The 21746-nt window shown below is 48.0% G+C and overlaps 1 protein-coding gene across 2 annotated transcripts in view; it reads left to right on the plus strand.

Moving 5' to 3' along the window:
* WTIP (WT1 interacting protein) overlaps positions 1–21746 on the plus strand; it is an 82282-nt gene that overhangs the window by 16550 nt on the left and 43986 nt on the right. For both annotated transcript variants that reach the window (XM_021536706.3, XM_077786258.1), the window contains one exon: positions 13146–13247. In XM_021536706.3, coding sequence (XP_021392381.2) covers positions 13146–13247 — 102 coding nt within the window. The remainder of the gene's footprint in view (positions 1–13145; positions 13248–21746) is intronic.

Below are 21746 nucleotides of genomic sequence, written 5' to 3' on the forward strand. Positions count from 1 at the left end.
AAAGTAGGTTGGGAGAAGTGAAAAGGGGTCAGGAAAATTGGCTGACTTTTCAAGGCTTGCAGTCTCCAGGTTCAGGAATGGTCCATCCTGACATGCAGAAGTGGCAAGAGGCCTGAATGGGTGAGCAAGGGGTTCTGAAAAAAGCAATGGAAAATAAATGTGTAATATGTAAGGGGTGGAAGGGGGGACAGGTGACCTGAGGGAATATCAGGAGATACAAGGCTCATCTGGAGCTGGCCCTGGTGAAAGACAGTGATGTCAAGATGTGCTTCTGCAGATACGTGAGAGAAAAGAAGACCAGGGAAAACATGGCTAGGGGTGCTGGATTGGCCTTCTGTGATGAAAATCTTGGGGAATTAGAGGAAAGCAGTGGCGCTTGATCTCAGCTTTAGTAGAGCTTTTCAAGCTGTCAGCTACAGCATCCCTCTGCACAAACTGGTGATGGTGAAGTACAGGCTGTGAGATGGACTGAAAAGTGGCTGAGCTCAGGTGTGACCAGCAGGATGAGGCTGAGATGGAGCCAATCACTAGTGGAGCACCTCAGAAGTCCATGCTGGAGCCAGTTCTGGAGTCAGTAGTGTTTGACATCTTCATTAATGACAGGGGAGATGGGACAGAGTACCCCTCTAGCCAGGCTGTGAGTTGTACCACCATGGAGGACTGCTTGATAGACTTGGATGGATGTCTGAAGCAGGGCTGGGGGTGGGGTGTGCCAGCTCCGGGGTGGATCTCCTGGGGGGACGGGCAGCTCCCGGCCAGTGCCTGGCTGGAAGGTCCCTCTGCGTGCTGGGAGCCTGTGAGGAGCTCAGCTCTCACCCAGGCTCCCCAAGGCAGCCCCTCCAGTGCCCACTTCTCAGGTGCATCCCCTGAAACCTAAAAGGGCACCAAACAACTGCCACGTACTTCCTAATCAGATGTGAATTGTCCTTTATTGCTGTGTCGTGATCCTAACGTGAAGCAGGGCTTTAGCAGTAGGGAAGAGAGCACTGGCATTGCCTTGGGCCCTCCAAGGGTGGGTGACAGGCAGCAGCTGAGGTGGGAAGGGTTGCCTCTCTTCATCACTTCTCTGTTTTGCTGCGTGTTTTAATTAAAACCAGAGAGAGGAAAATTTCTCACGATGTTTCCAATTTTTAGTAGTTTCACCTGCTGTTGAAAATTGCATCAAGACATAATGGTAAAGGGATGATGCAAAGAGGAATGAATGCTCCTTTTAGTGGCTATGAATAGAGCTTCTCATATCAGTTAAGTGTTGACTTATAATTATGAAAAGATTATAGCTTTCTGTTATTTTTTAGTCAGTCCTCTAACACATAAATTAACTAACATTTCATCACTTCATGTAACCTTTCAAAGTGGAGAAGGGAGGTTTGGCTGATGAAATTCATAAGATCTCATGTATTTGGAGATGTTTACTGTAACTAACAAAGTGAAAAATTACCATTTTCTGTATGCTCACTCTTTCCCTGGTTATGCAGTCCTTGAGGAGGTGATTTTTGGTGTTGTTCTAGAAAGACTTTTAAAGAACAATGATACCAGTGTGATTTGCTCTTCAACTGTGCTTTAGTTGTGTTTTTTAAGAGTTGCTAGAAATTTAGCCACAAACTCCTTTGCTGTCTCATGACTGTGGGTGGTGGAGCTGATGAGTTACTAAATAAGAGATGTTTGGGTGCTGGGGTGTCAGGAGTGGGAGAGAAGAGCATCTCGTGTCTTGTTCCTCACTTGGTCTTGAGGCTGGCATCCAGTTTATAAGAAGCAGAGTCCATCTTCCCAAACCCATCCTAAAGAGAGGACGCCTGTCCCTCTTGGCAGGGGATGGTGAGTGTGGAGAAGGCATCCAGGGCAGCTCTGGGGACTCTTGTGAGTGTGGTTGGGTGGCAGCTGCTTTGTGAGGACAAGACTCGGTGCCAGCGCTGTGCACAGGGATCATTGGCAAAGAGAAATCCTTTCCCCCTCAAGCATATTGCTCTTTGACAGGAGCCATTGGGGCTGGGGGGGGTTTCCCTGTTTGCATCTCAGTGCCAAGTGCTCTGGCAGGACACGAGTTCTCTGCTAGCAGCAGCTTGGCACTTCAGCTGAGGGGCTGCAGGTTTCTCTGCAGGGTTTGGCTGCAGGTGCAGTGGGCAGGCTGTGAACAGAGCAGGTGATGCCCAAACCCTGGTGTAGGTGAGGGCTGCCTCAGTGCCAGGTGCTCTCCAAGCTAAATCAGTGTCTTGGACTTTCTCCCTCAGTGCCCAGGTTTTGCAGAGCAGCCAGGCACTTGTGGCACTGGTCTGTCTGTGGGAACTGAAAAGGTGGGAGGTAAAAAGAAGTGTGCTTTTAGACACAGTCTCCCAGCTCTGCCTGCTGGTTTGGCACTGGCTGCGGGAGAGCTCATAACTGAGGGCACAAGCAGATTTAACATGTGCTTCTTACCTGGGTGTTGTGCCCATACCCACTTCACACCTTTTTCATCAGAGAAAACTACCATTGTGGATTTCTTTCTTTTTTTTTTTTTTTTTTTTTTTTCCCAATTTTTGCCCTTTTATACCAACTTTGTTCCTGTTTCATGTCAAAATGACAGTCTAGGTCAAAGCAGGGGAGAGAGATGATCCTGAGTGTAACATTTGTGCATTTCTGGATCATTCATTGATACTATTTGGATGTGGATCAAGTGTGTGTTCACATTTGTATCGAATTAGCCAGACAGACCACATACCCTGGAGTTCATTCCAGCTGCTGGAGAGCAGACTGTTACCTGATCCAGGACTGACAATACCTGATCCAGCAAAAAGCCAAAGCAGTCCAGACAGAAGATACCTCGCCTAGCAGAGATCCCACCAAGATGAAGTTAACTATCAGTACTTCTTCACACTGTGTGGCATCTTTTCCTGTGGTACTAAGAGGGGTAGAGCTGGCTTTATTCAGGTGTTGGAGCGTGGCCTCCTGTGCTGCTGCCCTGTCAGTGAAGGTTCAGTGGCCACTCCTGCAGCTCTGGGTGCTGCTGGGGGACCAGTCCCTGAAGGGACAATGCAGCTCAGGGCCTCTCATGGCTGTGGGAAGCCCAGAGTTGCCCTCTTGCAGGAATCATTGCAGACAGGAGTCTGACCAAAGCTGGGAACAACCCCTTGCCTGTGGTAAACACATTTTTTTTCTCTTTCAGGATTTTTTCATAGTGGTGCACAGAGAGAAAGAAAGAGAAAACAATTTCTATTTCTGCTCCTTGTTTTTCCCATGTGGAATGTGTTTGGAGAATTGTTTACCTGGGGTGATTGCTTGGTTGGATTCTGGTGAGGATTGTTTGAGCCTGATGGCCAATCCAACCCACCTGGGGCTGGACTCTTGAGAACAGGGTCATGAGTTAGGAGTTAGAAATGGTAGTTAGAAAAAGTAGGTTTGTAGTATTAGTATCTTTCTTTATATAGTATATTAATGTATTTTAGCATAGGTATAATAAAGAAATCATTCAGCCTTCTGAACTGGAGTGGGACATCATGATTATTTCCCATTAGGTTCGCCTGCATTTTACAATACTTGCCCACCTTAGGTCAGCCTTGGAGAGCAGCTGAACACATGGGCAGTGTGTTGATTTTCTGACTTTTACTTTTCCTCCCCAGTTGAATTCACAGGCAGGAAATGAACCCACATCTACAGCGTTTAGTGCTGCTGTTTCCCAAAGGTAGAGGAGGCAAAATTAGAATATCCTGTTTACATGTCATTCAAGCTGTATTTGGCCAGCTGTCCCAAGGGTTTTCAACTTGCTAGATCGGGACAGGCTTTTCTTACAGTCTGAGCATCTTCCTGTGTGAGTGGAGGAGTGTGGCTGTTTTCACTGAGCACCTCCCTAGGCCCAGCCTTACAGCTGCAGGGGAGACAACTTTTCACCATCACCAAGGTGGGGAAGCTGAGGCTTGCCAGGCCCATCAGCACTAAAGGTGGGAGAATCCTATGGAAAATTACTTTCTGAAATGGTTGTTCCTGTACCTTATAGGAAGGTACAGTCCTCCTCTTGATGTTCTCAAAGCACCCTTGAGTCACTGGACTTGAAATGTCTGAGAAAAAAACTGATAAAGAGGGCTGAGGTGACAGATTTTTAAGTCACTTCCAGCTTTTCTTAAGTGAATAGTTCAGTCTTTCTAAATATTACCTTGGTATAGTACTTACCTATATGCATGTTTGTGTTTGAGCAAACCTGTTTATGCTTCTGGGAATTCTGAAGAACCTCCCTGGGGCAGGTGTGAGCTGAGGAGAGGTGTCAGCACGTTTGTGGGGTGGGTGCTGGCACTGTGGGGCTGGGAGCTGCTGAGTTTGTACCAAAGGTGGTTACGTAATTCCGTGCCTTTTCCAGGCTGTCATGCTCGTGCTGGAAATAGACTGTTATCTAAGAAAATAGCCCAAGTGCACCTGGAAACTTTTAGACTAGTCTCCTTGTTTAATCATGAACCCATTTGAAATATGTTGAGGAAGGCAGCTGTAATATATGACCTTCTTCTGCCATATATTAGAGTGATGACTCACCCGTGCAGTGTCAGGAGAATGTAATGAGCAGTCTCCATCCAGGCTGACGTCTGTGCAGCTGAGGTTTGCAGCTCTGACGTGCTCTGGAGTTCAGGGGACTTGGGCTGCATCCTGAATGCTTTCAGCATCACTGTTCTTACCTGCTTGCACAGATTTCTGTAAGCTGAAGTATTTAAATTGATTCTGTCTTTTCCATGTCATCTCAGAAGTTTTTTTGTCTGAAGAGCACAGAGGTGTCAGTGACTCACATTTAATATAGAAAAGAGCCAAGACACAAACTAAAGGTAACTAAGAACATCAAAACTGGAAATCGGAGCTGGTGCAGTAGGTTTTCTGACAGGTTCTGTTCTGTGAACACTGTCATTTACATAGAAAAAAATCTGCAATATGTAGATAAATGTGCTTTTACAGAAAGGAAAGACAATGACCATATGAGCTCTAAATATTAAGTTTCTTGTTTATTTGCTGTAATAAAACTGCCTCAATGTCTGTAAATGTGTCACTGGAAAATAAAACTTAATAAAAGCTTAAATAAAACATAAAATGTCTACAGTCTGCCCTGCATTGTGCCAAAGTCTGAAGTAATGGCATGGACAAGCATCTCGGCCCAGAGCTCAGGTGATCCCCAGTTGGTTTAACCAGAAACTGGTATAAATTGCAGTATCCATGATAATTAAAAAACAAGTAAAATCTTTTTGATTATCTCTTCTATCACCCTCTGTGAACTGCCACTTTTTCTGTTGCCCATTATAATGGGATGTACAGTGTGAAGGCCTGCCCTCTTCCTTGTCAGTTTTTAGTGTGGAGCTGGGCTGAATGCCCCTGGTGCTTCTCACCAGCTTCCTAACAGGGAATTAGCCCAGGAGCACTGTGGAGCTTTGGATGTTGGTGTTTGATGAGCCTGGACTGCAAGCAGGAGCTGCAGGAGCATCGCTCAGTTCTGCTGGCTCTGGATGTGTGCTCTGGGTGTCTGCTGGGCTCACTGAGACTCTGGCTGTGCTGCTGTGTCCTCCTCTGCCAGCAGCTGGAATTTTGGCCATAGCCTGTCCTCCTCTGATTGCTACTACACTGCTGGAAATTCAATGCTCCTCAGCTGACTGCATTCTAAATGTGATTACACTCACTGTGCTCCAGGCAAAATAGGTGTGGTTTGAGCTGAAGGGGCTTGTTGGCCTGGTCCCTTTGGCCTGTAATAGGGCTCATGTCCACAGCAAGACCTCAGGTGTTCAGCAGTGGAGGGGCAGCAGGACAGGAAAGTCTGATTTACAGACTTTCCCTCCAAGTTATTCATGCTCAGTGGTGCCCTCCTTTACCTCCCCAGCTGTATGTCTCCTTGCTTTGACAATCTCAGTCATCACAAGGTACTTTTAGAAACAGGAATTTTTTCTGTCTTTATTTGGCTTAGTACTTTGGTTGCTAAAGTTATGAACAAGTCTCCTTGTGCTGTGGTTGTCAGTGTGAGCATGAGCCTGGAGCAGTCAGCTGAGCTCTGAATCCCAGACAAACCACACAAAGTTGCACAGCCCATGGAACAGCCAGGGGAATGCCTCTGTTTCTGCTTCAGTGCCTCAGTGGCACTGAAGATTTTTCTATAAATGCCAGATATGAATTACCATGGAACTGCCATGTACTGAATCAAGACAGAGCAATGAATGAATATTTGTAAAGCAAGCAGGAGTGGGCAGAGATGGGGCTGTGCTCAGCCTTGTGCCGTTGCACTTTTCTTACTTTTCTTAGCCTGTCATTTCCAACCTTAATTCAAGTTGTGGTGTCTCCTGCTCTTCCCTGGGGCAGAGGCAGTGCTGGTAGCTTAGCCAGGCAGTCCCTCCATCATTGCTAGCACAGGATGTTGCTGCTGAGTGTCCAGGTTGTATTTATTTATAACTTATATGTACCAGCTTTCATGTTAGATACTGAATCCCTGGTACATTTGCAAGGTATCTGGCAGGTAGCAGATGAAAGCCCTGCAGTGAGAGCTGCAGAGGCACCAGGCTTGAGCCCTGCAGATAGTGTCAGTAATTTCATGCTTCAGAGCAGTAATTTCACATTCTGTATGAAGCAATAAGCATTTGCTGTGCTGGCTGTGGGCTTTCTCTGTGTGGCAGGGTGCTCTGCTTCAGCAGCAACAAAAACCTTCCAGTCTGCAGCAGCTGCTCCTCGGGGCTGCCAGTGGCTCCCAGGGTCTGTCCCCTGTGCAGTGCTGGCCTGGGCTGCTCCCATTCACCAGCACACACTGCCCTGGCCTCAGAGCTGCTGAAACAGGGGGTCAGGGAGGCTGGCATTTGTGAATTGTTTTTGTGGCCACTTGCCCATCACCTCACCCTGCACGTGAGACGCCAGGAGGGTTAAGCACAGAGCAGACCAGGCAGCATGGATGGCTGCTTTCAGAGCCAGCAGGAACGGGCTGAGCCTGCTGGCAGTGCTGATCTCTCAGGCAGGTACAGCTTGGCTCTGAGCAGCACTGTCACTCCTGGAACAGGTCCCAGTCCCTTTGTGGCCATGACCTCTCCCAGCAGCTTTGTCCCTCGCAAGCCTTGTTAAGCAACAGGCAGAGTGGAGGTAATGAAAGTTTTTGCAGAATCTAGAACTTTGTTTCTGCAGAACTTCCAGCGAATGTGAACTTTACTGCATTTGTAACCAAGCATAAATTATCTCAAATTTTGATTTTTCTGAGTAAATTTCTGCACATGCATCCCTCCTGTATACTAATTGAGTGAAGCCTCCTGCAGCAGGCAGGCACAGAAGTGATGGAGATCATTTTAAATCCGCAGATGCATATCTCAAGGGCCTAAATAGTTTATTATTTATTCCTTGAGGATGAAAGTAAGGTTGGGGGCAATCTCAAAAAGGTTTAACAGTGACAAGAAGTTTCACAGTCCACAGGCTCCTTCTTGCCTTGCTTTGCTTAAGCTGTGAGTTTTGTTAGGTGTTGTGACCCCTGTTCCTCTAGTGTAGTGTACTCCAGCACAGTCACTGCAGGGAGCACGTGGGGACTTCCAGGCTGGAGTTGGGGTTGTGCTGCTGGATGGGGTCAGCTCCTCATGGCTCCTGGGTTTGGGGTGCCAGGTGTGGATGGGCTGGGGCTTGGAAGGAGAACCTAAAACATTTACTTGAGCATTTCTCACTTTTCTTAGCCTGTCATTTCCAACCTTAATTCGAGTTGTGGTGTCTCCTGCTCTTCCTGGGGCAGAGGCAGTGCTGATAGCTTAGCCAGGCAGTCCCTCCATCATTGCTAGCACAGGACGTTGCTGCTGAGAGTGCCCAGGTTGTATTTATTTATAACTTGTATGCACCAGATTTCATGTTAGATACTGAATCCCTGGTACATTTGCAAGGTATCTGATGAAAGCCCTGCAGTGAGAGCTGCCCATGGTGGCGAGGCTGGGCAGGTTCCCTGGGCTGCCTCCCTCGCTCTGCCTGGCTCTGCCCTGTGCAGGTGCCTCGTGTCTTCTCCCTGTGCCTGCCTGGGGGGTGATGTGGGTGTTGGAAGATCCCTCCTCCTGTGGTTGTTAGAAGGAAAGGAGCATTTTTCTCCCCTGAAGTCACCTCTTGGATCCAAGGTGCCGCAGCCCAGGACGTGCCCAGGAGCTCAGCAGGTACTGCAGTGGCACAGCTGCCTGGGCTCAGGGCAGCTCTGGGGCTCTGCTGTGTACCTGGCTTCTTAGCAGGGCACATTTTACAGGTAGTAGCAGCACCTGTGAGATCACAGCATCTCCCCTGGCCAGGAGCACCTGCAGGTGTCTGACACAGCCCCTCCACAGCCCTCTGCTCTTGTAGCTCTTGCTGCAGTTTGGCTTCTTGTCTGGAGCTGAGGCTTCCCTCCTTGTTTATTCTTCCTGCTTGATGGCAGTGGGTGTCCATTTCCTTGCCCCTGTGCCATGGATAGGCTGCAAGTGTGGAGAATCTTGTGTGGGGCTTGTGTAGAGATGGTTTTCCTGTCTGATAGAAGAAAGGGGGATTTTGCAGTGGCCCAGCTTGGTGTTCATCCACCCTTTTCCCAGAACTGCAGAGGCAGGGAAGGAGTCATCTGTGCCACGTGTTTGTTGTTAATTTTAGCTTTACCATAACTCTTGATGACAGGGCTTGGTTGTTTCCTACTGTAGGCAGCATGTAGCAGTTATCCTGGAGGTATGGTGTGGCTGCAAGACAGTGAAGCTGCAGCTCATCCCTGGGCCATGGTGCTCAGTCTGTGGATTCTCCCTGCCCACACAGCTGCTGCCTGCTGGAGTTGAGGGGCCACATGGTACCATTTTTCTTGCTTTCGTGCTAAATCTTTTTTTTTTTTTTACATAAGGATGGCAATTAGGCACAGGCTGAATTCCACCTGTGTCTGAGGCCAAAGCTTGGCCCGAAGGTGGTTAAATATCTGCCATTGATATGCATGGCATTTATCAGGTTTTTTTTTCCTAATTCTGGCTGCCTGGTGAAGTCTGTATAAAGTAGCAGCCTGTACTGGCACGGCCAAAAGAGCATTATCAGATCTGATGTACAGGTCCCAAACTGAACTTCATGTGCTAGCACAGGGAGCTCTTAAAAGTACCAGCAGGCTGAAAAATAGATTGTTCCCGATACCTTTGTAATTATAACGCATTGCATTTGATCTCAGGTCTGGAGCAAAGTCACTGAACACATCAGAAAGTTCCTGTCTGATCTGCTGCTGCTGCTGTGAGCTCCCCAGGAGCTGTGCCTCTGATGCTGTGCTGCCATGCAGCACTGGAGGCTTGCCTGGCTTGTGATGTTCTCACTGATGTGCTCAAGCTCAGTCAAGTGGACTGGTTAAAGATGTGGGGAGCACTGGCCATGGGCTGGAGTCCAGCAGGGAGTCTCTGGGAGCTCCTTCTCTTTCCTGTACCATTTCTGTTGATGGTCCTTTGCTGGGCTCCAGGGGGTGTTCCTTCAGTCTCACTCTGTTTGGTTAAACGCTCTGTTTGGTGTGAACGTATCTCCACCCCAGCCAAGGCCTCTGTGGCACTGTGCTCCAGCCTCCATGGCAGCTTTCAGTAAATGCAACATCTTGTAATGTATTTTTCTGGGTAGAGACACCAGATCTGTAGGAGAGCTGATGACCTGGGTAGAAACGTAGCAGCTGATGTGTTAAAGATCTAGGGTACAGCTGACTGCTCGGAATTGAGCTGTCAGGAGGGGCAAGGAATTATATAAAGGCAGAAGTTGTTCTGAAGTCATGTCAAGGGAAGTGTCAGAAACGAGACACGATTGCTCTGCTACAGAACATTCTTCATAGGTGGTTTAACAAGCCTTGGAATTAGATCTGGGGAAGGAGGGAAAAGTGATGTAGCTGTTAGGTCAGGGCTTCACAAGCCAGCAGTGTGCAGTCTGGGCTGTGACTGGTGGAAAAGCAGACCTGAGCAGCCATGTAATCAGGGCTTCTCCTAGGCAGTTATGAGCTCACACTAAACTCACACTGCAGCTGCATATATATTTTCCAAAATACACTTTTGGAATTTTACATATACTTTTTTAGTATGCTAATCATCGCTGTGGTCATTCCTTCCTGGAGTTAATGACTACTCTCTTGGAGAAAACAAGTTAACAAACTGACAGCTGCTCCTAACAGATCACTTGCTTGGAGAGGCCACTGCAAGTTTAGCATCCACAATAAATCCTTCTTTTGCTTCTGATGGTTCAGTGTAGCAATGTCACAGAAATGAGGTAATAACTTGCATTAATCAAAGCAGTTTGGACGGTAGTAGATTTGTGCACAAGAGCCCAGAGACAGAATTGCCAGAGTTACAGACTGTGGGTTCCTGCTCTACTTTGAAAGCCTTTAAGCATAGATGGGAAAACATAGTTCAGTAATCAATACCCATCTTTGATCAGTTAACTTTTAACTCATGGCAAATAGAAAATGTTTTCCATAACATTTGGTTACAAATAAATGAATAGACTTGGCAGCCTTGGATAAGGCAACAAATGTTCTGACATTCCCATTTCTTGAATCATGGCTGAGCTCACCCAAGGACTGGTATTTTCTTAACAAGTTTGCAATAAACTGATGGATCTGGATGGCAGTTAGTTTGTCTCACTAGGTTTAGCTGTTAAAGTTACAGTTTTTGCTTCCCCAAATTTCTGAGATCAGGTTTAAGATTTTAAAAAATACTAATGGATATATTGGGTTTTGATATTTATAATTTGATTTGACAAATAGTCTCAAATAGCAACATTGTGCCAGAATGTTGAGCTACCTGAGTGAAAAGCTAATCTCCCTTCATGACATGAAATGAGGGAGTTAAAGGTATAAACATCAATAAACCCTGTGATTTAATGAACAGTCTTTCCATTTCAGTACTGGAATTTGTAGTACAGGCAGACTACTTTTTTAAAACTTGCCAGTATCCCAATTAATCTGATCACAGTCCACAGCTCATGCTGATGGCTGTGTTGATGCTGCTCTGAACTGAAGCAGTTCAGTTTTAGAAAGGGTGTGTTGCAATGGGGGCTGGCATGGGCAGGTTTGGTGCTGGTGGCTCTGTGAGAAGCTGCCAGAAGCTTCCCTGTGTCCAGCAGAGCCAATTCCAGCGAGCTCCAGGACAGACCCACCCCTGGCCAAGGTTGGGCCCAGCACTGACAGTGGCAGCACCTCTGGGAACACTTGGGAAGGGGGAGGAAATCCCCCTGGAATTGCAGCTGGTGGGAGCAGGGAGGATTTGTGAGAGGAGCAGCTCTGCAAAGCCCCAGGGCAGGGCAGGAGGGGCAGGAGCTGCTCCAGGTGCTGGAGCTGAGGTTCCCCGAGCCCGGGGAGCAGCCCAGGGAGAGGCAGCTGAGCCCCCCAGCCCTGGGCTCCAGGATGGATCAGGGATCCTTTCCTCCCAGCCCTGGGCTCCAGGATGGATCAGGGATCCTTTCCCCCCAGCCCTGGGCTCCAGGATGGATCAGGGATCCTTTCCCCCCAGCCCTGGGCTCCAGGATGGATCAGGGATCCTTTTCCCCCCAGCCCCTGGAGGCCCCACATGGGAGCAGGGGGTGCCTGAAGGAGCTGTGACCCCAGGAACTCCAGCCTGGAGCAGCTCCTGGCAGGACCTGTGGCCCCGTGGAGAGAGGAGCCCAAGCTGGAACAGGTTTGCTGGCAGGAGCTGTGACCCCACAGGGGACCTGGGCTGGAGCAGCTCCTGAAGGACTGACTGCACCCATGGGAAGGACCAGGATGGAGCAGCTCCTGAAGGACTGCAGCCTGTGGAAGCTCTCACACTGTAGAAGCTCATGGAAAAATGTCTCCCAAGACAAGAGAGGGACACCTGTTCATGATATGTTGATGTTCCCCCATAAAACTTGCATTTTTTATTTTGCATGTACTTACATAGAATGTGCACAGCAGTGGAGAATTCTGGGAGATATAAGCCTGGTTTTGTAGTTCTGTAGTTCCTGAGTCCTTAGGTGTATTAACAGTTTTGTTGCTGCCAATGATTAATGCCAAGCTTGTGTGTGCACTTCTGGAAACAGAGCCTCAAACAACACAAGGAACAGAGCAGTTTGTTTAGAGTTGCAAAAAAAAATTCATTTTTATTTTCTACTGTAGTACTTTAGTATTTAAAAAATATCACCAGCCTTGTGTTGGTGGATTGTCCTGCTAGGATTGAATAGAGACCTGTGGACATCTCAGAGAAACTTAAAAATCAGCAGTCCCAATTGTGTGACAGGAGGACATGGATTCCCCCGAGTTTAAATTCTTCTTCATAGGGATACAAAACCAAAGTGACCCTTGAATTAATTCCCTTCCTTGGTTTGAATTTAGAGAGGTTACGCATAGGTAGAAATAAATGCACAGGCAAAAGACTCTCAAAAATAAAAACCAAAAAAACCCCAAAACTTTGACGAAATAGGTTTAAATACTCCCCAAAACCAAACCATCCCCCAAAAACCCCCTTTGTAGAGCTTACTGAAATCATGACCTCCCTGTGAGTTTGCCATGTGTAGAGCTGACCACTGACTTGCTGCCTCCTGGTGCTTTGGTTTCCTGAGAGCTCCATGGGAGTCACCCCTGGCATCCCCAGGAGCAGGCGTGGGCCCTGAAGGTGCATTTCTGAGCCCACTGAAGCACACCTGCCAGCCTGAATTTCTCCATGTAAGGTGCCAGGTTGTACATCCTCTGTTCATGGGGAATTAAACAATTCCTAGATGTGACTGACAGATCCATTTTCCCAGTGGCTTTCACTGCAGACAAACGTGCTTGATGTTGTGTTTGTGGAGAGAGCCAAGGAGAAATCTTTTGGGCTCGGACTGAGTTGTTGTTTTATCAGTGGTTGTTGAGTGTCATGTGGTGGAGCACTTTGTTGGAAGGTCTCACTCAATTATTTCTTGGGCTGGCAGAGTCATTTGCAGAGAGTGTGTGGATTTCTCTGTCCTTTCTGGCTGCACCTGCATCCTGTGGGTTTGTGTCTGTAGCCAGCTTCAGTCTCCCTGCATTGAAACACCAGCAGAGGCTTGGCCCCCCTTAATTTTGGGTTGATTTCCATGCATTTGTTTCCCTGCAGCCGCCTGCTGCACTCTTGGGTACTTGAATCTATTCAGGGTGAGGAGCACATTGATTTAGGGTATCAATGGTGGGGGTATCCTGAGTGTTGTGAATCAATGGCCTGGAGCTGTTTTGAGGAGCTGTGGAGGATTTTAACTTTGATTCTCTTTCTGCTTTGTAGGTATTTGTATAAAATGTGGAAAAGGTGTGTATGGAGCGAGCCAAGCTTGCCAAGCAATGGGCAACCTCTATCATACCAACTGCTTCACGTGCTGCTCCTGTGGTAAGTCACATCTGCCATGCCCTTGTTCTGTGGCTTCCCTTAGCAGCCAGTGTGCTGAGACCTCATCCTGCCTGCTTCCCCAGGCACAATTCCCACGCAAGGCTCCAGCTTCAAAAGTTGTTTTTTATTTGCCATCTGTAAGTGCTCAATGATGTTTTCCTAAGCAGCAGCCCAGAAAAGTAGTGTTTGGTTGTTCGAAGGGCTGCATTTACAAAATGGCTTCAACCTGGCTGTTAGAAGCACTATATGCTTTAAATCACTTGTGTTTATGGAACTGTAATGTGCATGTATCATTTTTATAGAAAAAAAGAGGCAAAATTTGTTTGGCCAAAACCATATTTTTGTCACTTTCTATTTGCAAATGCAAGTCTAGTCAGGCGTGTATTTGTCATTTTTGTGTATGCACAGTACTCAAAAATTGTTCACTTATGGTTGAATATGACGAGAACAAATAGCAACTCTGTGTTGAAATGTCTTATGCTATTACAGGATTTTATTTTTGTGGGGAAAACTAGATGATAAATCAGTGTTTCCTTCATGCTGTTCTCACGACCTTTTTAGGTTTTCCTTTTAATCTGAAAGAAATGTTTCAGTGTGTGATTTGGGGAAGTCCTGACTTTACCAGGGGAAATGGAAAATTCAGGGCAGCATTTTCAGAAGAGTGCCTTAAATCAGGCATTGTGAACTTGAGTTGGAGATCTCCTCAGTGTCTTGTCTGTAACTGCTGAGAGCTCACAAATTCCCACCAAGCTCAAGGGAAGCATGAGAGCTCAATTTTCAGGAGTCAGGTGATTTTTCTTGTTTTATGTGCACATCTAGTGAGGTTCCTTATATATGAAAATATTTGCCTGGATATTGAAGATCTTGTTATGATACAGATACACAGCAAAAGATTTATTCTGAGCAGAATGTGCTGAACACAGATTGTTTCCAAAAAGGATTAATTAAGGATTAGAAAAAGAGTAAAATATTACTGGCATAGAACCAAATCAGTTGATAATCAGAAGAAGATTGTAAAGTTCACTTCTGAGAGGAGGTGTTGCCTTTTCTCCTGAGATTTGTACTGATAAATATTGGTTTAAAGAAACCTTCAAACTGAATGTAGAATTTAGGGACTTTTCTAAATTACTCTGGACCGTTACCAACTGCAGGGTTGAACTCATCTCAGACCCTCAGGGATTTGCTCAGGTCTGACAGTGAATTTGCTGTTTTACTGGCTCCCAAAGTGAACAGCATCCTGCTCAGCAAAGGATTACAAAACAGGATATCAGATAATGTCTATCCACAGCATTAACCTAACCTAATTGCATGGGTGAATTCCAGCTTCCTCTCTGGGGCAGAAGTTTTGTTTTCAAGTACTCAGGCTCCATGTTTGCTACCATGGGGTTCTGTATGCAGGTCACTGTTCCCTACAAAAATGTGTAAGGGACAAAAAGTGTATTTTAACATCAAAACAGAAACACAACTCAATTATTTAAACACATAACAAGCTTTTCTGACTGTTCTGGAGACTTGTGTGGCCAGTGCTCATCTACCATGGGGCAACTTGAGACATGTCCACTTGAAGCCTTGTTTGCCCCACCCTTCAGTGCCCTGGAATTTGGTGATTCAGGCAGCTTCCCGTGAGTCACCCCACGCACAGGGAGCTGCTCTAGGTTGTCTTCTGAGCCTCTCACTGTGCTGCTGTGGGCTGGAGAGCCCACCAGGACAGTTCACAGTGGGAAGGGCTTGGGTTTCCTTCTGCTTGCAGCCTCTGGTACAGCGTTTGGCACTGGAGAGGGGCTGTGTCCTGCTGGGGCTGCACTGCCCCAGGGCAGCTGAAACACCTGACCAAAGCTCAGCTCTAGGCTGAGTCCAGAGCAGAGCTCTTCTCTCAGCTCAGCTCTGAAACAGGATCAACATGAGCCAGCTGGGAGGAGGGTGTTGCATTAACTCTTTCATTTCTCACTGTATTCTGGGCTGCGCAACCCATGGAAAACCCAGAGTGCCAGACCCTGGGACCAGGGCATGCAGATCCTGTCTGTGGGAGCTGCATCCTTGACAATGGTGCTGAAAAGGCTTTGCAGGAGCTCATGAGCAAGCAGCCAAATGGAGACTTCTTACAGGACTGCAGTTTGTGACCAGGGAGTTCATTTTGTGACATTGCTGGGACCCATGTGAGAATCCTGAGCTGTAGGTTTGGTGCCCACCTTTAAATGGATGAGAGTAACCAGAGAGGGCCCAGAAGAACTTAAATAGATGATTAAAGGCTGGAGAAAAGCTAATCATGAGAGCTCAGTATATTTTGGGTATCTGAAATTATGTGAGGGTCACGTGTCTGGAGCTTGTAAGTACATGAACCATAAAACAGCATTAGAAAGTGGTCTCATATGTACTAGAGACAAACACAAGAGAAATCTTTCCTGGAGGCTGAAATTACACAATTCAAATAGAAATCAAAGACAGTTTTTCTGCAATGAGGATGATTAACTGCAAGAGAAGTGGCAGATCCTCTATTCTTTATTGTTTTCAAATTGAGACCAAACGTCCCTTTGGAGAATGTTTTAAGTTGAGCCAAGCTTTCGGTAACTGGGTGATCATTAAGGATCTTTGTTAGATGAGGGGTCACAGCACACACTGGTGCTCCTTCTGAGCCTATGACAGGAGAGTAGAGAAGCCCATTGGTTCTCTCTGCCTAAACCAGTGTCTGTGCTGTAGTTCCTGTGTGTGTTTATGTGGTGGTTGGCCCTGGCTGGACACCAGGTGCTCACCAAAGCCACTCTATCCCTGCCCTCCTCAGCTGGATGGGGAGAGGAGAGATAAGGAGATAAGGAAAGGCATAAGGGATAAGGGCAGGAGAGCTCCCTCACCAGTTACTGACACAGCAAAACAAAAAACCTATTAACAACCAAATCAGAGTAGGATAATGGCAAATAAAAACTAAATCTTAAAACAGCTTCTCCTCACTCTCCTTTTTTCCTGGGTTTCATTTTACTCCCAGCTTTCTGCACCTCTCCCCCAAGTGGTGCAGGGGGATGGGGAATGGGGGCTGTGCTCAGCTCACCCCAGGTTGTCTCTGCTGCTCCTTCCTCCTCAGGGGAAGGGCTCCCCACATCTTCCAGTGCTCCAGTGTGGGGTCCTTCCCACAGGAGACAGTGAGCTCCTTGAGCTGCTCCATCCTGGTCCTTCCCATGGGTGCAGTCAGTCCTTCAGGAGCTGCTCCAGCCTGGTCCTTCCCATGGGTGCAGTCAGTCCTTCAGGAGCTGCTCCATCCTGGCCCTTCCAATGGGTGCAGTCAGTCCTTCAGGAGCTGCTCCAGCCCAGGTCCCCTGTGGGGTCACAGCTCCTGCCAGCAAACCTGTTCCAGCTTGGGCTCCTCTCTCCACGGGGCCACAGGTCCTGCCAGGAGCTGCTCCAGGCTGGAGTTCCTGGGGTCACAGCTCCTTCAGGCACCCCCTGCTCCCATGTGGGGCCTCCAGGGGCTGGGGGGAAAAGGATCCCTGATCCATCCTGGAGCCCAGGGCTGGGGGGAAAGGATCCCTGATCCATCCTGGAGCCCAGGGCTCAGGGGGAAAGGATCCCTGATCCATCCTGGAGCCCAGGGCTGGGGGGAAAGGATCCCTGATCCATCCTGGAGCCCAGGGCTGGGGGGAAAGGATCCCTGATCCATCCTGGAGCCCAGGGCTGGGGGGTGGAAAGGATCCCTGATCCATCCTGGAGCCCAGGGCTGGGGGGCTCAGCTGCCTCTCCCTGGGCTGCTCCCCGGGCTCGGGGAACCTTAGCTCGAGCACCTGGAGCAGCTCCTGCCCCTCCTGCCCTGCCCTGGGGCTTTGCAGAGCTGCTCCTCTCACAAATCCTCCCTGCTCCCACCAGCTGCAATTCCAGGGGGATTTCCTCCCCCTTCCCAAGTGTTCCCAGAGGTGCTGCCACTGTCAGTGCTGGGCCCAACCTTGGCCAGGGGTGGGTCTGTCCTGGAGCTGGCTGGAATTGGCTCTGCTGGACACAGGGGAAGCTTCTGGCAGGTTCTCACAGAGCCGCCAGCACCAAAACCTGCCCATGCCAGCCCCCAGTGCAAATTAGAAATGTGAGAATTAAAACACAAGATTGCCTTGTTTCCCCTCAAATAAGAATGATCTGAGCTCACCTCCAGCAGTTTTCAGTTTTACTTTCAATAAAATGGTTGTAGAAAATAAAAGGCAATAACCAAAAAAAATACTTCTGCACCTGAAAATATCTGATTTAGATAAGAGCTTGATACTTAACCAGCTACAATTAAAATATAAATAAAATAATATTTCAAACCCTTGGGAAAAGTTGTGGTTTGGAGACCACTCAGGCTGAAATGTGATGATGAATGATGGGGCCTCCAAGGCCTCATTTCATCACTTGGCAGTGAGTGTTTTCAACTCAGCAAAGACAAGTGCAGTTGTGCAGAGAAGTGGAAATTCTGCCTGAGTCAGAGCCCTTTCTTAGGCACTTCTTTGAGTTTATCTTCAGTTTCAGTGCCAGGTGCCATCTGTCAGGGTGTCCTGGTTGAAGAGAGCAGTGTGTGCCAGGAGCCCTCCTGTGCCTTCCCAGGAGCTCCCAGTGCTCCTTTCCCACTCAGACTGATGCCTTGAGAGGCTGACCAGAACAGAGGCTGGATGAAGCTCAAGAATAAAGTAGGGATTTTTTAGAAGGCCTCAATGGATGCACCCTGGGCAGCACAAGAGCCCAGCCAGGGCTACACCCCTGGTGAACCCAAAATGGTCACAAAATGCACGACTGGTCACAGGGTCTCTCACTTTTTGCATATTGGAGTTCATTGTCCAATTACAGCTCCAGCCCATGAAGTCCCATCCTTCTTGATTTTCTCTCTTCAGCCCGTATTGTTTATTCTCTTGGGCCTGAGATTGGGATCATCTATCCTTGGTCCCCAGCTAGAGAAGGAATTGTTTTGTCTCCCTGCTCTGTGCAGAGTTTACTATCACCTAATATGAAGCTCACAGTTACAGGCTAAGGCAGTACAGAATCTGAAAAATATAAAAGCTAACAACTGAGGCTTCACCACCATGGTTTATCACATCATTGCTGGGGGTGTTGTGTTGCTTGTAATTAAGAGGAAACCCAAAACCAGACTCTCAGCTGTGGGCACCTCTGTGGGGGCTCCAGCCTTTCCAATAGAGGTGTAAGGATGGAATGGGGGTTACAGGGGTCTCCTGCAGTGAGGGTGGTGTCCTCTTTGAGGACATGAATGTGGAAAGATGAGAAAGTGTTTCAGGTACACAGTAAATAAACAGGAGATTTCTGTCTCCTCTAGACATTTTGGTAAAATGTCTCAGATGGTAAATCTCTCAATTGTTTTCTGAGGTTCTGGCAACGTTGGGAAAAACTCCCAGTAATATATTGATTCAGACTTTTACAGGATCTCCCCAAAAAAGGAGATTCCACAGTAAGCTGAGATTAGAATTAAAATGGAAAGGAAGAATAGATGACTTACTGAACACATTTTATGTTCTGCCTCTCAAATGTGTTCCATGGGCGCTGGATGCCTGAGCCTTGCTCTCATAACTGAGCAAGCTCAGCATCTCAGATCTTTGCTCTGTCAGTAGATTTTTGCCACATCTCTGTGAACTCCTACAACATTCTGCATAAAGCCATGCTCCTCAGATAGCTTTTTTTCAGAGGTCAAAAAATTCTCTTCGGGTAAGGTAGAAGTGATCTGATTTCCTGAGATCAAGTATTTAAATGTAGATCTTTATTCACAATCTCTTAGAAGAAACAACTGGATCTTGTTAGGATGGTTTTTTAATGTAGATTCTGTCTAAGCCCTGACACCAACAGAATATCTTTTAGCCTTGTTTCAGCAAAGCACTTAGATGTATTTAAATATGCTATATTAGTTGTATGTAATTGCATTTATGTATATTAGTTGTATTGTAACTGCTTTGCTGAATTTTAAATAACAGATATTATTTCAGGCAACAACTTAATCTGTCCCTTCTGTTAAGTATGAAATCTTGGCTTTGGCAGGAGTTGAGTTGCAGATTTTGCTTATGGAAGAGAAGAGCTGAAAAATAACTGCCTGAACATCTCATCATCTAATTCCTCTTGATAGTATTTCAGAGCATGACAGGATTTCTTGAAGAATAATTGCTGTAATGCCAGACTGCGTGTGTGATCTACATGCAGGTGAACAGTTGCAGGAATTAGTGGACTGGTTGATACTCGTTAAAGAAGAGAATTTCCCAGGTGCCTTCAGTTTGCAGATCATAATGTCATCCACAGTGTCTTTTCAGGCTGAAAATTTTAATCCAGTGGCAATGATGGCAGAAACTACAGTAAGATGAATCTTTACAATGAGGAGTATCAGTTTGCTGTTTGTAACTCAGAGGGTGAGAGGGAATGAGCTTTGCTCAGGGCATGAGCTTTGCAGAGCTAAGGGTTGGAAGGCTCTACTCTCAAAGCTGAGATGTATTTCACCAGAAAAACCAGGAACATGTTCTGCTCTCCTCTGTGAAAGCAAATGCTTGAGCATGCCGTTCATCTTTAGTTGGAGCTTTTGCTGCTGGTTTTAAGGCACAGAAAATTATGACAAGATGAACCAGAAGCTTAAAGCAAACTGTAGCATCCAAAGGGATGCAGCTCTCACCCGATGGCTGTTGGCAGCCCAGAGCACTCACAGGGGTCAGACAGCACTTCAGTTTTGAGGGTCAGCTGGTAAAGGTGTTTAGGTGATGATGGGCAGTGCTGCAGCCTTTCTTCAGCCTTCACAAGCTCATCCAGGTCTCTGAGGGGATCCCAGGGAGGGCTGACAGAGCTGCTGGTTTCAAAGGTCCAAGGGACAATCACAGTGGGAGTGCTTTTATTATTACCCTGAGGGTATGAAGAGCATTTCTGAACCAGCCTGTGCCCTCAGCTGATGGGAAAAGGGAGTCAGTTCATGACCACAACCTGCCTTTTCACTTCTGTCTGAGGCCACTCAGTGCTACTGGGTGTAGATGTCTATTAATAGAAGGTTGCTCATGTCCCAGAGAAGTTCCTTGTGACACTGGAATTGGTCTTCTGCATATTTGCTGCCCTAAGTTGAACCTTTGTTTGCTCTTGGTGGCAGTAAGGCACAGAACATCTTAAGGAAGCTGTGTCCCTTTGGTGTATATTTACAGCAGTTGGTGAGGTTTTTAAATACCCAAATTCCCAATGGAAGGTTAATTTTCAATTCGTATTTGTTCAGTCCCACAGTGTATTTATAAGTTTGACATGAGTCATTGCATCCAAATTGCACACTGCCAGTATTTGCTTTGTAGCTGCAAATTAAGTTGTCTGTAAATGTGACTTTCCCATAAAATAAAACAAATTCAGTGTCAAATCTGTGAGCTCTACAGTGTGTGTCCACCAGTGTTAGAGTTGGTAATCACAGTGGTACAAATGTGTGTGTTTATGTCAGTGGCTCACCCTTAGTGCCTCATGGCTGACTTTTCACTGACTTAGCTGCAGCTTCAGTATCTGTTCATCTTTCTGCAGCCACTTTGTGCAACACTTCTGGGCATCGAGGAAACCCAAGAGAAGCTGGAGGAGAGGGGCTGGTGGGCATTGCTGTGAGGGCTGTGCAGTGGCAGGCTGCTGGGCAGCTCGAGTCCTTGGGGGCTGTTCCCGGCCATTTCCTGGCCACATGTTGTTCCTGGAGCAGGCTGAGACGCTGGGATTTCTGCTCTGCAGTCCTGCCAGAGAGACTGGCTGATAGCCGTGCTCGGGGCAACGCTGAGGGTGCTCAGGGCCAAGCTGAGGGTGCTGAGGAGCCAAACTCAGGGTGCTCAGTGCTCAGGGCCAAGCTGAGGGTGCTCGGTGCTCAGGGCCAGGCTGAGGGTGCTCAGGAGACAAACTCAGGGTGCTCAGGGCTCAGAGCCAGGCTGAGGGTGCTGAGGGCCAAGCTGAGGGTGCTCAGGGCTCAGGGCCAGGCTGAGGGTGCTGAGGGCCAAGCTGAGGGGGCTCAGGGCTCAGAGCCAGGCTGAGGGTGCTGAGGGCCAAGCTGAGGGTGCTCGGTGCTCAGGGCCAAGCTGAGGGTGCTCGGTGCTCAGGGCCAGGCTGAGGGTGCTGAGGGCCAAGCTGAGGGTGCTCGGTGCTCAGGGCCAGGCTGAGGGTGCTGAGGGCCAAGCTGAGGGTGCTCAGGGCTCAGGGCCAGGCTGAGGGTGCTGAGGGCCAAGCTGAGGGGGCTCAGGGCTCAGAGCCAGGCTGAGGGTGCTGAGGGCCAAGCTGAGGGTGCTCGGTGCTCAGGGCCAGGCTGAGGGTGCTCGGTGCTCAGGGCCAGGCTGAGGGTGCTCAGGGCCAAGCTGAGGGTGCTCGGTGCTCAGGGCCAAGCTGAGGGTGCTCGGTGCTGTGCTGTGGGAAGTCCCTCAGCTCAGACCTGCCCTCGCTCGTGCAGGGCTCCGGCCGTGGCTGCGGAATGGAGCCTGTGCCCGTTTGTTGGTGGTTTCCAGGCCGTGGCTGGAGCTGGCAGCAGGTCCCGCAGTGCGTGGGGCAGTCCCTGCAGATGGGATTCCC

Source organism: Lonchura striata, chromosome 13 (assembly GCF_046129695.1).
Source record: "Lonchura striata isolate bLonStr1 chromosome 13, bLonStr1.mat, whole genome shotgun sequence".
Taxonomy (NCBI): Eukaryota; Metazoa; Chordata; class Aves; order Passeriformes; family Estrildidae; genus Lonchura; species Lonchura striata.